This window comes from Muntiacus reevesi, chromosome X, assembly GCF_963930625.1.
Source record: "Muntiacus reevesi chromosome X, mMunRee1.1, whole genome shotgun sequence".
Classification (NCBI taxonomy): domain Eukaryota; kingdom Metazoa; phylum Chordata; class Mammalia; order Artiodactyla; family Cervidae; genus Muntiacus; species Muntiacus reevesi.
Genome location: NC_089271.1, coordinates 31,262,755 through 31,282,672, shown reverse-complemented (window position 1 = coordinate 31,282,672; position 19,918 = coordinate 31,262,755). Strand labels below are relative to the sequence as shown.

At 34.0% G+C, this 19,918-nt stretch overlaps 1 protein-coding gene across 2 annotated transcripts in view; it reads left to right on the top strand.

Moving 5' to 3' along the window:
• DMD (dystrophin) overlaps nt 1–19,918 on the top strand; it is a 2,163,935-nt gene that overhangs the window by 896,803 nt on the left and 1,247,214 nt on the right. For both annotated transcript variants that reach the window (XM_065915496.1, XM_065915495.1), the window contains 2 exons: nt 611–763; nt 1,627–1,809. In XM_065915496.1, the coding sequence (XP_065771568.1) occupies nt 611–763; nt 1,627–1,809 (336 nt within the window). The remainder of the gene's footprint in view (nt 1–610; nt 764–1,626; nt 1,810–19,918) is intronic.

Genomic DNA, 19,918 nt, shown 5'->3' with positions numbered 1-19,918 from the left:
ATGCATACTCTCAGGCATACACATTTCACACTTGAACATATATAGTTTGAAGCAATTTCTGTGATAACTAAGAACACTTTATGTTTATAATCACAAAATATTCATGTCCTATGAAACTTTTTTGCAGACATTTCTAAAATTATGAATGTAAATTGCTTGGCTATATAAACTTAAAATTTTGAACCTAGTACTGAAGATAGAAATTTTAGAATTTTTACCTATTTTAAAATTCAAATGCAAACTCAGTAAGTTTGTACAAGTATGTAGTTACCTCAATTGAGTTCACATATTGAATAATTTCACAAACTCTGCACAGTACTTTATTTGTCTCATTAAGACTTAATTAAATATGAAACGATTTCTAAACAAGTTTGAGCGTACTAAGAAAAAATACTGAAAGTGGATTGTTCAGTTTTCTTAGCTTCATGTACATGGGTCCTGTCTCGTGAATACAAAATTTAATAATCTACTTGTATGGGTAACATTTAAATATGAATTTAACTGAACCTGAACAAGAAGGTGAGGGAACCAAATTATTTTTAAATGACTACAACCAGAAGTATAATATGCTTATATATTGATATTTTAATAATATCTGCACCATGAACAGGATTTGAGGTCTCAAAGAAGAAAAAAGGCTCTAGAAATTTCTCACCAGTGGTATCAGTACAAGAGGCAGGCTGATGATCTCCTGAAATGCTTGGATGACATTGAAAAAAGATTAGCCAGCCTACCTGAACCCAGAGATGAAAGGAAAATAAAGGTAATGTTGTTTTAGAATGTCAATCTCAGATTTGTTGCTACATTTTAATTTATTGAACTTAACCTGTATGGATCATATTTTAAATGTTGATGTTGCTGTTTCTTCTATTAGTGTTCTCCCCAATTTCAGCTGTTTTTCTGTATTTTGTTTTGTTTTAGTAAATGTATTGTATTGTTTTTCAATTGACATAATGTTGAATGAATAAAACGTTTTATTCTTAGACATTGTGAAATGAATTAAGAAATGTTATATGTTTTCTGGTAAAATTGTAATTGACTCTGTGTATCTTTGTTCCAGATGAACAAATGACTTATCGGTATATGGACGACTTCTATCTCATGTTAGCACATTCATTTCATCAGAGCATCTTCTCACATCAGTGTCAAATCTCTATAGATTTATCTGTTGCATATTGTCTGAAGATGTTTTTTCTGTTATTTTACACTTTTTATTTTGCTTCATTCTCTGTTGAGTTCCTCAAAACTTTAAAAAGGAAATAAATTACTTATTTACTTAGCCACTAAATTATATTCTATCTGGATGGTCCCTATTAATAATGAGTAATCACTTCAATTTGGGTCAACCCCCAAAACACTAGAGGAATTGACAAGAAAGAAATCTGTTAGATCAATTTCAATATTTCTCAATTAGAGTATCCAAAACTGAGCATTCAAAGAATAACTGAAATGATATGTGGATCCTTGGGTGAAGATGACAGTGTTGCCTTCCATACTTGTAAATTATGCAAAGTGAAAATAAAATGATGACAGCCTGTGAAATTTCTGGGACAGGTATGTGCTGGAATAGGTTGATTCATGTGGTTAGCTAACTGCCCTGGGCCCTGTATTGGTTTTGCTCAATAGGAAATTGACCGTGAGTTGCAGAAGAAGAAAGAGGAGCTGAATGCAGTGCATAGGCAAGCTGAGGGCTTGTCTGAGGATGGGGCAGCAATGGCAGTGGCGCCAACTCAGATCCAGCTCAGCAAGCGCTGGCGGGAAATTGAGAGCAAATTTGCTCAGTTTCGAAGACTCAACTTTGCACAAATTGTGAGTTGTTACTGGCAAACCTATATGTGTTTGCAACTACTACTCTAATCACAGAGCCCTACTAACCAAAGGAAAAAAATCTGGGTGCAATTTCAAAGTTCTAATCTGTATTCTGAAAGTGGGCTGTTTCCCCTAACTTTGGGCTTCTCTAACTCTAGTGGTTAGTTTTTCAGATTAAAAGCATAATCCATTAATAGAGCACAGGAAAGAGTGCCCTTATCAAAAATGAGAAATACATCTTAATTTCTTTTGCCGCATCATTTTTTCATAACATTGGCAGTGTGAATTGTCAATTTACCATACATTTACTTTATTTCAACATCCAATCCAAAAATATGTATTGCTTTCCTGAGACCATCCCATGCTAATTTTACTTTCTTAATGTATACATGGTAAATAATAAATCTTTTGTGAAAGAACCTATATCAACTTGCACAAGGACGTCTTATCTTATTGACTTAAACATAGTTTAGTCCTCATACCTGGCTTATCTACTTGATGGGTCAAAAAGTTGATAGAAGGATTGTATGCCTGGTGAGATCGTTAATAATTGATAGCAGGTTGAAAAATATAAAATATTGTTACTGCTGAAATATCATAGGCCAAGAGATGAAGAAACCACTGTTCTCTTTCAAACAACTGTATGGAAATTTTATGATTCTGTCTTTAGAAATGCAAGTCACAATCATAAGCTTGGTCTTTTTAGAACTGTATTTGTAATAGAGTATAAACTATAGGGATTTTCTAGCAGATACATTTTTGCTCCTATTCTGAGAGATTGTAAAGTGAAGTGAAATAATAACCACTCTGTTATTATGCAAATACAGTACTCCTCACAAAACCAGGGTGTGAAAGTCTGCAAAATGAGGCTTTATAATTATGTTAGGTTAACTTACATGAAACTGACAGATATTCAACCCTCTTTGACCTAGGTGATGACAGTTTTATTTGTTTCAACTCCTAGATGAGACTTACTTGGATATTTCTTCTGTGATATTGTTGATTCCATTTAATATGGGATAAATGATTGAATATGTCTTAGACAATTAACATAACTGCTTCCTAAGCATATAATTTTGTTAATGTTGCTTATTAACTCAGTGAAAAATACTCCATATTATCTTCTTTTAAATGCATTAGAAAAATCCTTGCATACACTGTTTTCTAAGAACTCCAAGTATCTTAATATTTAATAGCAGGTGAATATTCTGAGAAATTGGAAGTAGTAATATAAGGTATGTTTAAACTGCAATATATTGCATTTGAAGTCAATTCTAGCTGATTGAAAGTTTCATCCTATTATCTTTCATATTAGATATTGTGAATATAATGTCATAAATCACTCAAACTTACACTAACAGAAAGCTTGTGCCAGTGGATGCAAAATGAATTGAAAGATTAAAGCAATCATAAAGAAAATTTAAGTAAACTATTTTTGCCTCCATTTAATACATCATTTAAGTCCTTTGCTTTGAATTAGCTTACCACTCACTATTTTCTCCAATCCCATTTTCCCCATGTCTTGACACAGCCTATATGCAGGGTTAATTTTTTTTTAACGACTTTGTCAAGGTAAGTTATTAACACTTTATAGTTCAATAGACACAGGATCAAAAATCTCCGTAAACCACTCACTTAAAATGCCATTGTGTACCTGCACATAATAGGCTCTCAACAAATATTTGTAAAACATAATAAAGATTGCTGAAGTAAAGTAAGGATAAGTGAACCAGTATAAAACTTTTGAAATAAATGATCATAAAATATATTTTCTTCAGAAACCATTTCTTCTTGATTTTTATATCTGAAGGATCCCAAAATACAGATGATGCATGACTTGGGGAAAAACTTGTATGTTAACTTGATTTTCCATGATAAAACAAGTAAGAACAATATACATGAAAAATAATCAATTTAATATTACAATTATATTTAGCCTTGGATTTTTATTAGATCTGAAAGTTGATAGATTGATAAATCAAAGATGTATATAGTCCACTGATTCCTAATACATGTTTAAAAAACTTATTTCACATATCCAGGTTTAGAGTCATCTTTCCCAATTAATCTACAGTGAGGACGTTTGAGACAGCCAGTGGCAAACATCTTAACTAAAAGTTGTGTTTGGTCATGGCCCTGAAGTAGCACAGGTAGTCAGAGCTTCCAAATTTCTTTCCTCCCCTTGCATTTCCCTTTTCTATTTCTATCATCATTTCTTCTCCTCAAATGTCCCTTTCTGTTATTTCTGTAGATGAATTCTAGAATTCTATGGATCTTCAGTTAGTCTTTCTTATCTTAGAAGTAGTAATTCAAGATTTTTGGCAGTACTATGAAGTGTTTTATAATTGAGAACTGAATTTCAAATGAGAAATTAATTGTATTCATTTCAGAGATAAAGACTCAGAAATAAACTCAGCAGTGTAAAATTAGGTACTTCAGGGACTAGGTCCAGGTCAGAGTTACATATGACCATAGTAAAGCTCAGAAAAACCCTGGTACTTGGGTCTCAGGGAGCCATGGGGCAGCCCCGGGCCAGGCAAGAGTGCAGACCAAAGCCAAGAAGAGAGTATCTACAAGCGATTGTCCTCAGGATTATCCTGGAGACCAGAAAGGAGGGAAAACAGACTGAGAGAAAGTGGGTATGATTTTCTCCAGGTATTGAGCATGTTGAAGCTCCTGCCCAAGTTAGGATTACATGACCTTTCTAATATGGTTCCTGTTGACTTACAGACCTGTCTGTTCACTGAAGACCAAACAACGACTGTAAACTGTACATGAGGACTGTTTTCTGTAAGATATTTTACAACAGTGGTCTAGTAAAATAGACCACCCCCTGGGGTGAATGGCCCTGTGAATCCTAGTGATTCCATCTGCTGGCTATATGATCACCAGTCTCTTCCAGCCCGGTTTCTTGCATTTCTACCATGGGGATGAGGATGTTTGTGATAATAAAATGTGGTATTACTTGTAAAATACTTGCTACATTATGGAGGTTAACTGAGGTTAAAGTGAATCAATATTTTCTTTTCTTCTTCTTCCAGAATATAAGTTAACATTGGAATGATACACACTATTTTAAAATGTATATTTGTGAATCATTAAGAGGATTGGGATGAGTAGGTCCCATAGGTTTAAAATGTTATTAACAACAGGTAGATCTATTTTGTTCAATGTAAATTTTTTTTTTTTTAACTTACATTGGTTTTATTTTTTTATTATTTTTTTTTTAATATTATTTTATTAGTTGGAGGCCAATCACTTTACAACATTTCAGTGGGTTTTGTCATACATTGACATGAATCAGCCATATAGTTACACGTATTCCCCATCCCGATCCCCCCTCCCACCTCCCTCCCCACCCGACTCCTCAGGGTCCTCCCAGTGCACCAGGCAAGAGCACCTGACTCATGCATCCCACCTGGGCTGGTGGGCCGTTTCACCATAGATAGTATACATGCTGTTCTTTCAAAACATCCCACCCTCACGTTCTCCCCCAGAGTTCAAAAGTCTGTTCTGTACTTCTGTGTCTCTTTTTCTGTTTTGCATATAGGGTTATCGCCACCATCTATCTAAATTCCGTATATATGTGTTAGTATACTGTAATGTTCTTTATCTTTCTGGCTTACTTCACTCTGTATAATGGGCTCCAGTTTCATCCATCTCATTAGAACTGATTCAAATGAATTCTTTTTAACGGCTGAGTAATATTCCATGGTGTATATGTACCACAGCTTCCTTATCCATTCATCTGTTGATGGGCATCTGGGTTGCTTCCATGTCCTGGCTATTATAAACAGTGCTGCGATGAACATTGGGGTGCACGTGTCTCTTTCAGATCTGGATTCCTCAGTGTGTATGCCTAGAAGTGGTATTGCTGGGTCATATGGCAGTTCTATTTCCAGTTTTTTAAGAAATCTCCACACTGTTTTCCATAGTGGCTGTACTAGTTTGCATTCCCACCAACAGTGTAAGAGGGTTCCCTTTTCTCCACACCCTCTCCAGCATTTATTGCTTGTAGACTTTTGGATAGCAGCCATCCTGACTGGCGTGTAGTGGTACCTCATTGTGGTTTTGATTTGCATTTCTCTGATGATGAGTGATGTTGAGCATCTTTTCATGTGTTTGTTAGCCATCTGTATGTCTTCTTTGGAGAAATGTCTGTTTAGTTCTTTGGCCCATTTTTTGATTGGGTCGTTTATTTTTCTGGAATTGAGCTTCAGGAGTTGCTTGTATATTTTTGAGATTAATCCTTTGTCTGTTTCCTCATTTGTTATTATTTTCTCCCAATCTGAGGGCTGTCTTTTCACCTTACTTATAGTTTCCTTTGTTGTGCAAAAGCTTTTAATTTTCATTAGGTCCCATTTGTTTATTTTTGCTTTTATTTCCAATATTCTGGGAGGTGGGTCATAGAAGATCTTGCTGTGATTTATGTCGGAGAGTGTTTTGCCTATGTTCTCCTCTAGGAGTTTTATAGTTTCTGGTCTTACATTTAGATCTTTAATCCATTTTGAGTTTATTTTTGTGTATGGTGTTAGGAAGTGTTCTAGTTTCATTCTTTTACAAGTGGTTGACCAGTTTTCCCAGCACCACTTGTTAAAGAGATTGTCTTTTTTCCATTGTATATCCTTGCCTCCTTTGTCAAAGATGAGGTGTCCATAGGTTCGTGGATTTATCTCTGGGCTTTCTATTCTGTTCCATTGATCTATATTTCTGTCTTTGTGCCAGTACCATACTGTCTTGATGACTGTGGCTTTGTAGTAGAGTCTGAAGTCAGGCAGGTTGATTCCTCCAGTTCCTTTCTTCTTTCTCAAGATTACTTTGGCTATTCGAGGTTTTTTGTATTTCCATACAAATTGTGAAATTATTTGTTCTAGTTCTGTGAAAAATACCGTTGGTAGCTTGATAGGGATTGCATTGAATCTATAGATTGCTTTGGGTAGAATAGCCATTTTGACAATATTGATTCTTCCAATCCATGAACACGGTATGTTTCTCCATCTGTTTGTGTCCTCTTTGATTTCTTTCATCAGTGTTTTATAGTTTTCTATGTATAAGAAATGAAAAGGGTGAGATCACAACAGACAACACTGAAATACAAAGGATCATAAGAGACTACTACCAGCAGCTCTATGCCAATAAAATGGACAACTTGGATGAAATGGACAAATTCTTAGAAAAGTATAACTTTCCAAAACTGAACCAGGAAGAAATAGAAGATCTTAACAGAGTCATCACAAGCAAGGAAATCGAAACTGTAACAGAAATCTTCCAGCAAACAAAAGCCCAGGACCAGATGGCTTCACAGCTGAATTCTACCAAAAATTTAGAGAAGAGCTAACACCTATCTTACTCAAACTCTTCCAGAAAATTGCAGAAGAAGGTAAACTTCCAAACTCATTCTATGAGGCCACCATCACCCTAATTCCAAAACCAGACAAAGATGCCACAAAAAAAGAAAACTACAGGCCAATATCACTGATGAACATAGATGCAAAAATCCTTAACAAAATTCTAGCAAACAGAATCCAACAACATATTAAAAAAAAGCATACACCATGACCAAGTGGGGTTTATCCCAGGAATGCAAGGACTCTTTAATATCCGCAAATCAATCAACGTAATACACCACATTAACAAATTGAAAGATAAAAACCATATGATTATCTCAATAGATGCAGAGAAAGCCTTTGACAAAATTCAACACTCATTTATGATTAAAACTCTCCAGAAAGCAGGAATAGAAGGAACATACCTCAACATAATAAAAGCTATATATGACAAACCCACAGCAAGCATCACCCTCAATGGTGAAAAATTGAAAGCATTTCCTCTGAAATCAGGAACAAGACAAGGATGCCCACTCTCACCACTACTATTCAACATAGTGTTGGAAGTTTTGGCCACAGCAATCAGAGCAGAAAAAGACATAAAAGGAATCCATATAGGAAAAGAAGAAGTGAAAATATCGCTGTTTGCAGATGACATGATCCTCTACATAGAAAACCCTAAAGACTCTTCCAGAAAATTACTAGAGCTAATCAATGAATATAGTAAAGTTGCAGGATATAAAATTAACACACAGAAATCCCTTGCATTCCTATACACTAACAATGAAAAAACAGAAAGAGAAATTAAGGAAACAATACCATTCACCATTGCAACAAAAAGAATAAAATACTTAGGAGTATATCTACCTAAAGAAACAAAAGACCTATACATAGAAAACTATAAAACACTGATGTTCAATGTAAATTAAAAATTAGATTTCCTAGTTCTTGGCAAGTAGTTTTGTCTAGAGTTACATAGTATTTGTGGGAAATTTCATGCAAAGCTGGTGATTCTGCTAATGAAGGCATAATTTTCCATAAACCTGGCAATAGAGCATTAGCTAAATTATTTTCTATAGGAAGGTAAAAACCGATGAGGAAAAAACATAAAGGCTTTTGAAATCTAATAGAAAACTATGCATAATTTTAGTAAGGTTAATTGTAATATTTGACAGTTAACTTCAGAGATCTCAAGAAAATCCAACCACAAAATTGCACAATGAGGATATGCAACAACCCTTATGTGAAACTCCTGAGAAAATAAGCTCACAGGTTAAAATTAAAATGGATATGAAAAAATACTTTCTGTAAGTGATGTTAACTTGCCAAAATTAAAAGGAGTATGCACACCTGAAGAAATTAGAGATAAGAAGACAGTAAAGGACATGAAAATGTTTTTTTAATGTTCAAAAAGATTTAGAAAATAAAGATGGAATGGAATTCTTATAATAATAACAAGCCATTTTGAGAAGTGAATAGGAAACTGATAACATAGAGTCTAGAAATTAACATGTAATTATTGAAATAATAACTCAGTTTTTTAAATGGTGGATTCATTATAGAAGAAAAGGAATATATTAATTGAAAGATGCTGAGGAAATTTTTGCTTTGCTGAAAATACAATATGGAAAGGATAGAATAAAAAGCTCAAACATATGCCTGAAAAGAGTTCCAGACTGATAAAGTGGAGAGCCAGGGGAAGAGACATTATTTTATATAAATGACTGACATTTAACAAGATTGAATAAATCTCAATTTACATGAGACCTCAAATTGAATAAAGCTCAATTTGCATGAGTCCTCAAACTGAATGAAGCTCATCCAGTTTGTAATAAATAAAACAAGTTCACAACCAGCAAAGTCTGAGTGAAACCCAGAACATCAGTGATCAGGAAGGTCACCATAAAAGCTACTAAGGACCAAAACCAGAAAGCTCCATAGGCTGGCCAACTTGTCCTCAGTAATAGATGTTAGAAGACTCTGGGATATTATTGTCAATGTTCAAGGTGAATGTTCAAAAGAATCCTGTAAACGGTGATTCAAGAATGAAGACAAGCTATTTTCAGATATACAAACACTATATTTTCAGATAAACGAACACTAAATTTATAACCTGTAGATTTTCACTGAAAAAAATACTAAACAATATGCTAGTGTAAAACAGAAAACAGAGCCACAGAGAAGGAGCAAGCTATATAAAGGTATATAACATTAGTTTATATGTATAAAAAACAAACTTGAATCTTGTAATTAGCCACTAAATTGTGGCAATTGCTGCTAAGGAAAACATAGAGTTCTCTGAGAATATAAAAGTGATTTCATCTCACAATAAGGGAAATACAGTAAATAAAAGGTTACTTCCAGACGGTAGCAGCAAATATAAGGTTTGTGCCTACTGTGTTCAATATAAATTATTGTCAGTTATCATGTTTATAGGGAAAAAATGTAGTAAACCTTTAAAATAGGCATATATGCATGACCTGTCTCAGGAAGAGGAAAAAAATTTAAAAAAATATAAAATACAAAAATACATTTTATTGGAATAAGGAAAAGAAATGTCCCTTTTCTAAATATGACAATCCCCATTTGCTCTGAATATCCTATGGCTTCAAAGACTAAGTAAATAATACTGATATTCGACAATTTACATCTGACAGCTTCTTATTCAGCTTTCATTTTAGAAGCCTAACAGGTATTTCACACATAAAATAGCCAAGTCAAGAATAATTAATTTTCACTCCTATAAAAATGGCTCCTACCAAACTCTGCAGCTGTGAGTAAATTGCGCTTTCACTTAGGTCCCAAACCTAAACATCATCCATGATTCCTCCTTATTTTTATATTATCCATGGAATTCACTTCAAATTCTATCCGCTCTACCTGCAAAATACATCTTTAATTGGACCACTCCTCAGAACCTTTATTGCAGAAGCCCTTGACAACACTATATTCTCTCTCATCTCAATTACTTCAGCGGCCTCTAGTCCTTGTTTCTCATGTTTAACCTACATGATAGTCTCCTTGGTGAAATCAGAGAATTCCTAAAAGTACATGTGGGATTCTGTCAAGCCTCTGCTGCTTATTACACTTCTAATGAAATTTTATGAGCTTCTGCATAGCTTGGTCCCTGCCTATCATTCCTATTACTCCAACTTTATCTCCCTTTTGGCATTCTCCTAATACAGAGGCTTTAAAGTTTCTCCTCGATACTTAAGCACACAGCATCATTTCTATCTCAGGACCTTTGTACATACTGTTTCTTCATGGAATATTTTTCAAGTAGACTTTTGTATAGATACTAAAACATAGCCATCCTTTCATCGACAGGCTGAAATTAGAAGCTTTCCTGGTTGCTCAGATGGCAAAGTCTACCTGCAATGCAGGAGACCTGCATTCAATCATCCCTGGGTCCCGAAGGAATATTCCCTGGAGAAGGGAATAGCGACCCACTCCAACATTCTTGCCTGGAGAATTCCATGGGCAGGGGAGCCTGGCAGGCTACAGAACAATTAGAACTTTGTGGAATTTAGACAGGCAATACTTAATAGTTATGTTTTTTCTATTTTAAAAATATTGTATACTCATGGTAATTATATATGCCAACTGTGAGTTTAAGATAACTGTTCAGGACAGCAAATTTTAGTACAGTTACTTCTGGAAGTGCATATACTGAGAAAAGACAAAGTTCTCAAACTTAATACTGAGGAGGTAAAGACTGAATAAGAGGTTGAGGATAACAATGTACTGCAAAGAATAGCTTTTACTACATCAGAGGAAACTGTAGTAAGGATTTAAACTTAAAAGCACACATTGCTAAAATACACAAATTCTTGAAACGCTGATAGAAATTTGTCAGTAGATTTATTTAAATGTTTCAAGAACTGTGTTATACAAGTTAGTCCTAAAGTGAATACTTTGTAAAATGGGAATATTTACAGTATAAATATTCATTGACTAATTTTTAAAAATTGTTTGAGTTTGAACGGAACTTTATATTCACAAAATATGTTCACATATATCTTGTTCACTCCCCCCAATAACCCTCTCAAGTAAGTATTATTTTAATTGTCATTTTGCAGAAAGGAAACATAATTTAAATAAAGTTAAGGAAATTGGCCAAGGGTGCATGAGCAAATTGGAAGACACCTAACTTGAACTCAGTGCTTCCCAAGATATGGTGGGAGTTATTCAAAAGAAAGGACAAAGAAAAGTCTAGTGTCCAAATAAGTTTGAGAAACACTGGATTAAGCAAAGTTTCCTTAGTCTAGAATCTTCCAGGGCTTTTGATATGTAAATGTGATTATGAATTTCTGTGAGAGGAATAGATTCTGCAGACTTTCACATCTGGATAGTTGTAGTACAAAGAGGGAAATTTCATTTCAGTTTTAAGATAGGAATCTGTTTAAGTGATTGTGCAGAACTAATGTTCTTCAGGGGTAAAAAATGGGGGAAAAATCACTTTATCCTTATGGTTTTGTTGTTTTGGATTTTTTTAAAATGAAGCAGAGATGTACAAAAAAGTAATCACAGAACTGATTGCCATCACCTTATGTCTGAACCTAGGTTTGATTCAGCACTACTATTTTTTTGTACATTTGCTTATCATATAATGATAACCATTTAATGGTGAGACTAAAAGAAGAAGCATACTTTTTGCATAATTGCTACAGAAATTTTTTTTCTTTGCCTTTAAATCACAACAAAGATCATCAGCTGCCAATGCAATATCCTTGGGAATATTGGTAATATAAATAATTTTCTTATTTAGAGACAGAGAGCTCTTTAGTAAACAGAGTTGTGAGTATAAAAGATGAATAATGGTTACTAAGGGAAGTGGACCAGGAGGTAACTGCTTTAAAAATTTTCCTCCTCTGAGCTGCAGTGTTTTAATTAACATCACATGAGTTAAGAAAAAAATAGATCCATCAAGATTCTATGTTTCTCTAGACTGTTATGATCATAATAGTTATTGCCATTTCTATAATAATTTTTTCTGGTCTTTAAGTAAGACAATCAGTTTAATGGTTGTTTAGTAAATAGAGTATGTTAAGCTAGATTCAACTTCCAGGAAGATGGCAGACTGATTGATTCCCTCACCCCTTGTTTCAAATATATGAAAATTCTGGATAAAATTTAATTTGAAAGCAGTTTAAACACATAGCTGAGCTCAAAATATGTGATGGAACCTCCATTCTCCCTACTTGTCATAAATGTGCACATCATCTCATGTGTTACTGAGCCTGGATTGAGGGCCTCATGGTTTCGAGAAAGGTTCAAAGGGTTTTAGTCGAAAACATATAGCCTTATGCAATATCTACTAGAGATGTAAATGAAAACCCTGCCTAAATGTTGAATCTTCAAGGGCTTCCTTTGACAAGTAAAGGGGAAATAGACAAATACGACTCTCAAGGCCAATTCATCTGGTGAGAATTCTTGACTGGAGGAAGAAAATCTGGGAAAGTGAATACTGAGTGTGGGAATCTGAATTTATACGCTAACCACAAGCCTCTAAATTCCTCAACTGAGAAATGAACGTGAAATTGTCTCCAGGCTGTTGAAATCCTTAGAGTCTTCTCACAAAGTCATACAATGAGTCACTCTTTGGGAGAACCACAGAGACATGGACACTGAAGATGGCTTCACAACGGACTATCAGAACCCACATGAAGACATAATATATTGTGATGTCGAGTCATCTCTCATAATCAAGGGAATGAATAGTTCATGAACTTAATGAAAACTATTGCATGCTCTTAAGTAAATATGTTTAAAATAAAATAGAGATCAAGGAATAAAATAAACACTTATGAAAACACCTCCAAAGTTACTTCTGCTAATAACCCATTGGATAAAACTTCTAGAAGCCAGAAGTTAGTCATTGAAATAAAAAATAACAATTATGTATTTTAAACACCTGTTTAAACAAACATGAAGATAAAATTCATCATTATGGTAAAATTATACCACATGAAGATTGAAAATATGAAAATGATTGAGGGAATAGAATAAGCTTTATGTCTAATTACAAAAGGCAATGACACAGAAAATATGTGGGAGACAATATTTTAGGAAAAATGGCTAAAATTTCCAGATCTTAAGACATGAGACCACACATTGAGTAACTACATCGGCGCCCCAATCAGAATGTGTTAAATCTATGGGAGCATAGAGAATATAAAATACCTTTAAAAAGAGATAGGGTACATGCATACGTGAGCAGGAATGGCTTATTTAATTGAAGATTCTGATGATCAGTAAAAAAAAAAAAAAAGAATCTTCAAATTACTATTGTATTACTGTTGCAAAATAAACACTGGGCTACTGTTTATAAAGTGGATTCCACTCATGTTAGAAGAACTGATACTGTGTAATATCTCTTATGCTTGGAAAAAGAAGATGTAAGATTTTATTCTGTACTTCTCATTACCTGTGCAGTATTGGAGCCTCAGGAAGAAGTTAATAACTGCTTTCTTATAGAATTAAGAGAGATAATCAACCACCAAATATGTTGAAGCTCTAAAATATTTGTATTAATGTCGCTAGTTTTACGAACAGTATGCACAAGTGTTGGTGCCCAGATTTCACACAGCGAGGTGTCCTGAGAAACCAAAAGCCAAAATGTAAGTTGCTGTGACTTGGTAGTGTCCCATGTACCTAACAGGGGCAAGCAAAAACACATTCTAATTTGATACATTCTAATATGATACTGCTTAAATCTAGACTTTAAATAACTCCCATAGATAAAGTTCTAAGGATATGTGTGTAGAATTAAAATGACAATTCACATGATGTAAAAAGCAGTGGAATCCAACTCTTAAAGACAGAAGATAAGAAAGGTAGAGAGTGAGAGGTTCAAATATAGAAGGAAAGAATGGAGGTAAAAGGTTTTGAAGTGATAATTGTTTAGCATTTTCCAACATTATTGCCAAGTTCCTAGAGACAGATTGAAAGTGAGTAAATATCAAATAGTGAGATGACCCACTTCTGTTCTGTTTTATGGCTGAGTAATATTTCATTGTATATATGTACCACATCTTTATCCATTCATCTGGCCGTGGACATCTAGGCTGCTTTCATGTCCTGGCCATTGCAAATAGTGCAGCAGTGAACATGGGGTGCTTATATCTTTTTGAATTCTGGTTTTCTCCAGGTATATGCCCAGGAGTGGAATTGGTGGGTCATGTGGCAGTTCTATTTTTAGTTTTTTAAGGGACCTCTATACTGTTCTCCATAGTGGTTGTATCCATTTAAATTCCCACCCGAAAGTAGGAGGATTCTCTTTTCTCCATAGCCTCTCCAACATTTATTGTTTGTAGACTTTCTGATGATGGCCATTCTGACTGGTGTGAGGTGATACCTCATTGTCGTTTTGATTTGCAGTTCTCTAATAATGGGCAATGTTGAGCACCTTTTCATGTGATTTTTGGCCATCTGTACTGGGTCATCTGTAGTGATAAGGATGAACTCTAGGTCCTGGAGTTATTTATTACTTCACTCTATAACCTAGAATCTATCACACAGAGTGAAGTAAGTCAGAAAGAGAAAAACAAATATCACATATGTACATATGTGTGTATACATATATATATGTACATGTATATATGGAATCTATAAATATGGTACAGATGAATCTGTTTTCAGGGTAGGAATAGAGATGCAGACTTAGAGAATGGACATGTAGACACATGGGGGAAGAGGAGAGTGAGACCAATTGGGAGAGTAGGATTGACATATATAGACTACTCTGTACAAAACAGATAGTGGGAAGGTGCTATGTAGCACAGGGAGCTCAACTCAATGGTCTATGTTGACCTAGAGGGGCAGGATCAGGGGAGTGGGGTGGGAGGGAGGTTAAAGAGGGAGGGGATAGATGTATTCATATTGCTGATTCATTTCATTGTATAGAAGAAACTAACAACACTGGAAAGCAATTATACTCCAACAAAGAATCATTCCATTGGGAAAAGCAAGTGGGAAAATTAAATATAACTGTATCTTATCATAGTGAAACTGATAAATTCCAAAACCAAGGGGAGAATTTTAAAGGCCACAGAATAGATAGATTACCTAGAAAGTAACACCACATGTAATGACAGCTGATTTTAGATCAATTATAAAAGCCAGAAGGTGATAGAATGATGTCTTTAAAAATGATGAAAGGAAAACTTAGAATTGTATACACATAGAAATTTTTTCTTTTGAGAGTAACATTGAAATAAAGATATTTTCAGATAAACAAAAGCTGAGAGATAGCCAATGGGAGAGTCTCACTGAAGGGTCCTCAGGTTTTTTTTTAGAATTAGCCACTGTTAATGTTTATTCAGCTATCAATCTATACATCATGCTGAAATAATTTTATATCCTGAATTTTCATTAAACATTATATATCTTTTCCTATGTTAGTAAAAAGACATTCTGGAAACATTTTTAAAGCCTATATAATATTCCAAAGCATGTATGCACCTCAGGGTTGGTTTTACCCAGAAGGAGAATGACCCTAGATGGATGATTCATGATGCAAGGAAGAATGATGAGCAAGGAAAATGTCAAACCAATATAAAAACCTGAAGAAATAGTTGCTGTACATAAAATTGCCTAAAGTACACAATTGGGCTAAAATACTGGACATCAATGACCCAAAGTATGGAAGGAAATTGCTTGTTTACCTCCTACTTTTCAGGATGTTCTTTCTCACCTGTAATGTTGAATTATCTTAGTGCTATCTTTGGACATTTTCCATCTATACTCTCTTGTGTTGTTTTTATTCATCCAATCCCATGACTTTAGTGCAAGGTTATAATTTCATGACCACATTTTTATAAACAGACCACTCTTCCCCCCTGATCTATAGTGGCAACATAACCCTTTCAAAGTTTTGGGTAAAAAAAAAAAAATCTAACCTTGCTTTCCTTTACCTGTTTTCAACACAATAAACAGAGATATCACTTGAAAATATAAGTCAGGTGAGCTTTTTCTGATAAAAATGCCCTGATGAATTCTCATCTATTTTAGTGTAAAGTCCAAAATCCTTAACGTGAGTTTTAATGGATTCATGATCTTGCCCCCTATTAGCTCTCCAGAGTTTTCTCCTAGCATTTGACCTCTATTCCTATGCTCAACCTATATTGACCTCTTCACTCTTCCTTGAACATACCGGCATACCCCCTTTGCACTGTGTGTTCCCTAAGCCCAAGACTCTGATCCCCCAGATATCTATATGGCCCCCTCCCTCTGCCTTCAAGTCTTTGCTCAAAAGTGTTCCCAGTGGCGCATTTCATCGACCCCTTCCCCATTGACTATTCTCCGTAAAATGTACTATCAGGAAAGTTATAAATGTTTTCACTTTTTATATCCATCTCTCTTCATAGGATGGAAGCTCCAAAAATGAAGGAGTTTACTTTTTTCTTTCTTTTTTTTTTTTTCTTCTTTGTCCTCGGAACCAAAAGTAGTGACTAGTGGGGTGGGAGGTAGGTTCAGGAGAGAGGGGATATGTGCATACTTACAGCTGATTCCCATTGTTGTACAACAGAAACTAACTCATCATTGTAAAGCAATCATCCTCCAGTTTAAAAAAAAAATCCCCAAAAAAGTAGTGACTAGCAAGTGGTAGGTACATAATATATATATATATATATGTTGAATGAATGAACACTTTATCGATGAATAAAATCATTGTAAGGTCCTCTTAATACTCAGAAAGAGACCATGCAAAATTCATTGTGCATGTTAATAACTTTAGAGTAACCATTAACCTGATAAAAATAAAGTATAAAATTTTTGAAGTAGAGAGAGAAAAATAATAAATGTGTAAGCTATCAAAATAATCAAACAAGAAACAGGCTTAAGAACACTAGTAGAATTGACCAAGGAAAGTAAGCCACTGCATTAACATAGGACTTTGTTTTTCCTAGCTCTCTCCAGGCCAAGGCCTTTACTGTATATGAAATAAGATGTCAGTTGCAAGTTAATATTCTTGTAAGTTTAAACAAATTCACTATTCCGTGACTAAGATTTATATAACATAGTACCTCAGAAATATTACCTCAAGTGATAGACTTTAAATAACACAATAAATTAAAAATATTAATATAAATGTGCTAAGCTAGACTCATGGCTTATATTAATATGCACACTTATTGCATAGTTAGGTTATAGCCATGGTAGGTACATAATTTTATGTGCTATTCATCTTCTAAATTAGAGTTTCAGTAAATTACTATAGTCACAATTCAATGTGGTGTCAAATATATACATAAACTTTAAAATAACATTCCCTTTCTTATAGTAATACTGTATCAAATTTTTCTATTAAGTGGAAATTTAGCACAGTCTTCAGGAGAAATTATTGATGGTAAATATCTTAATAATGATAGATTTTTCATAAATGTTAAATATAAAATTGAGTCTGATGATTTATTATGTGATTTTATTAGAAAATTAGAATAAATATACCTCATTTTATACCTTATTTTACTAAAATTAATATCCTTTTTCTTGAAATGACTGAAACATGATTACATTTGATATAACTATTTTGGAGCAGTTTGTTACTTACAATTTTGAATGAAAACATTAAGCAAATCTTATCTCTTATTAATCTAATGGGAATAAGTATGAATATCAGTTATTTTGTTGTGCAGTAGCAGATTTTCTGAGGCCAGTTGAGGCACGCCAAGCCTAGAGTTTTACAAAAAGTATCTCTAATCCTGATAACAACCGCAACAGACTAAAATTTCTAAAGCAACTTTTCTGAGTTTTTATAAAATTAAGAGCAAGGATCCCAACATCAAAATAGTTATTAAATTAGCAGAAAGATTTGTTGATGCTGTCTTTTTTTAGATGAGGTATTGTTCTATGATATTGGTTTCTTCCTTTTTTATTTGTTTTTTAACGAGAGCATCCTAAGGGTGCTAAGGATGCAGGGAATTTGGAATTCCTTATACTTACAGGGAGTCTATAAAGAAACTTACATTTTATTTTGGATACATTGACTTGGTATTTCTTTAATTCAGTAAACATTTATCCAGTGCCTCCTATGTGCCAGACAGTCCAAAACATGAAAGAACATTGGTGAATCCATAGCAGTCATACAGAAGACATGATACTTGATAAGTATAACTCATACAATTAAGAGGAAAAAAGTACAAGAATGTATACACAGCAATTTGACCTCCGTTTGGAACATAACAATAAAAAGTGTAATTTCCTCCAATCTATATTTGCTTTCAAAATATGAAACACCAGCTGGAAGGGAGCTCAGATGTCTTCTGCAATAGGGTTGGCAATACCCCTCTGAGCATGCCTGGAACAACTGGTTAAAATAATTAAATCATTCGCACCATCTGTGAATCATTCTGATTCTTTGGTGATTACTTAAGACTCTCATTGTATAGAACATATTCTTAGATGAAAAAAAATGATTCAAGTGTATAGTTTTCCTAACTTTGATTTTCATGAAATACTTTTTTAAATGAGGTTATATTGTCTTCACATTTGCTCAATTATCAGATATTTCTTCTCCCTTTTTGTTATGAGCCAGTGGCTTTTGAAACTTAAAATGTGTTTGAAATTCAGTTTTAGTCTTATTAATACAAATGCACTTATTCATAGAGACTTCACTTGCAACATAATTTTGTTTAAAAATTCAATACTCTCTACCCTTTTATTTCTTTAATCTCTGAGTGTAATACTCAATAGCTAATAGCTATCAAATAGAGAACTAAATGAAAGTTTAAGCTGATTGCATTCTTAAATTTAATACCATATGTTATAATCATCAACAATTTAACTTTTTAGTTTTTATTGGGAGTATAGTTGATTAACAATGTTGTGATGCTTTCAGGGGTACAGGCAAGTGATACAGTGAGAGATATACATGTATCTATACTTTTTCAACGTTTTTTTTTCCCATTTATGTCGTTCCATAATATTGAGCAGAATTCCCTGTGCTATACAGTAGATCCTTGTTGGTTCTCCATTTTAAATATAACAGTGTGTGCATGTCATGTTGACTAATCCATGGATAAAATGTACATGGCTAAAATGAAAAACAAGAGTACTTATCTGTGCAAATTTAATATGTTTAGATTAATTAATAACTTACAGGCATTATTAAATGGATAGCAGTACATGGACCTTATTGCCAAGATCAATCACTTGAGAAGTTTTCCAGGAGATCTATGCAACTAGTTTCCCATAATAGTTACTACATTTGTATCTGATAGAATGTCTGAGTGGCAAAAAATAAATAAATGAATTATTTAAGAAGTATAATATTCTATAATGCTTATAACTCCCTTTGTGATCTATACAAAATTCAAATTCTGTACTGTGATTAGTATCGAGACTCTCACAAATATACAGGAAACATATGAATAAAATCATTCACACTCTATTCTTTTAGCTGCATATATGAATACACTTGACTACTTCCTGAATGGAAAATGATTTTGAGAGATCTCGACCCTTTCATATATTGGCTTCCCTAGTGGACAACAGCCTAGTTAATGTACTGCCACGAAGACCTCTTCTTCAAACGTTCCAGAATGCCTTCCACTTCAGTCTTTGCAATTGTACTTTCTTTTTTCTTGGGACTTTCTGGATCTTTGCCTAATGGTCTCCTGTCATCTTTTAGGATGTAGAACAAATGCATCCTTCAGCATCCTGTGTGATAAATTCATAGCATTCCCTTCATCCCCTCCATCATGTTCTCCAACATTAGCCTGATTGTTTCCTTTATAGCACTTACCACAATTTGAAAATATGTTGTTTTCTCATCTGTC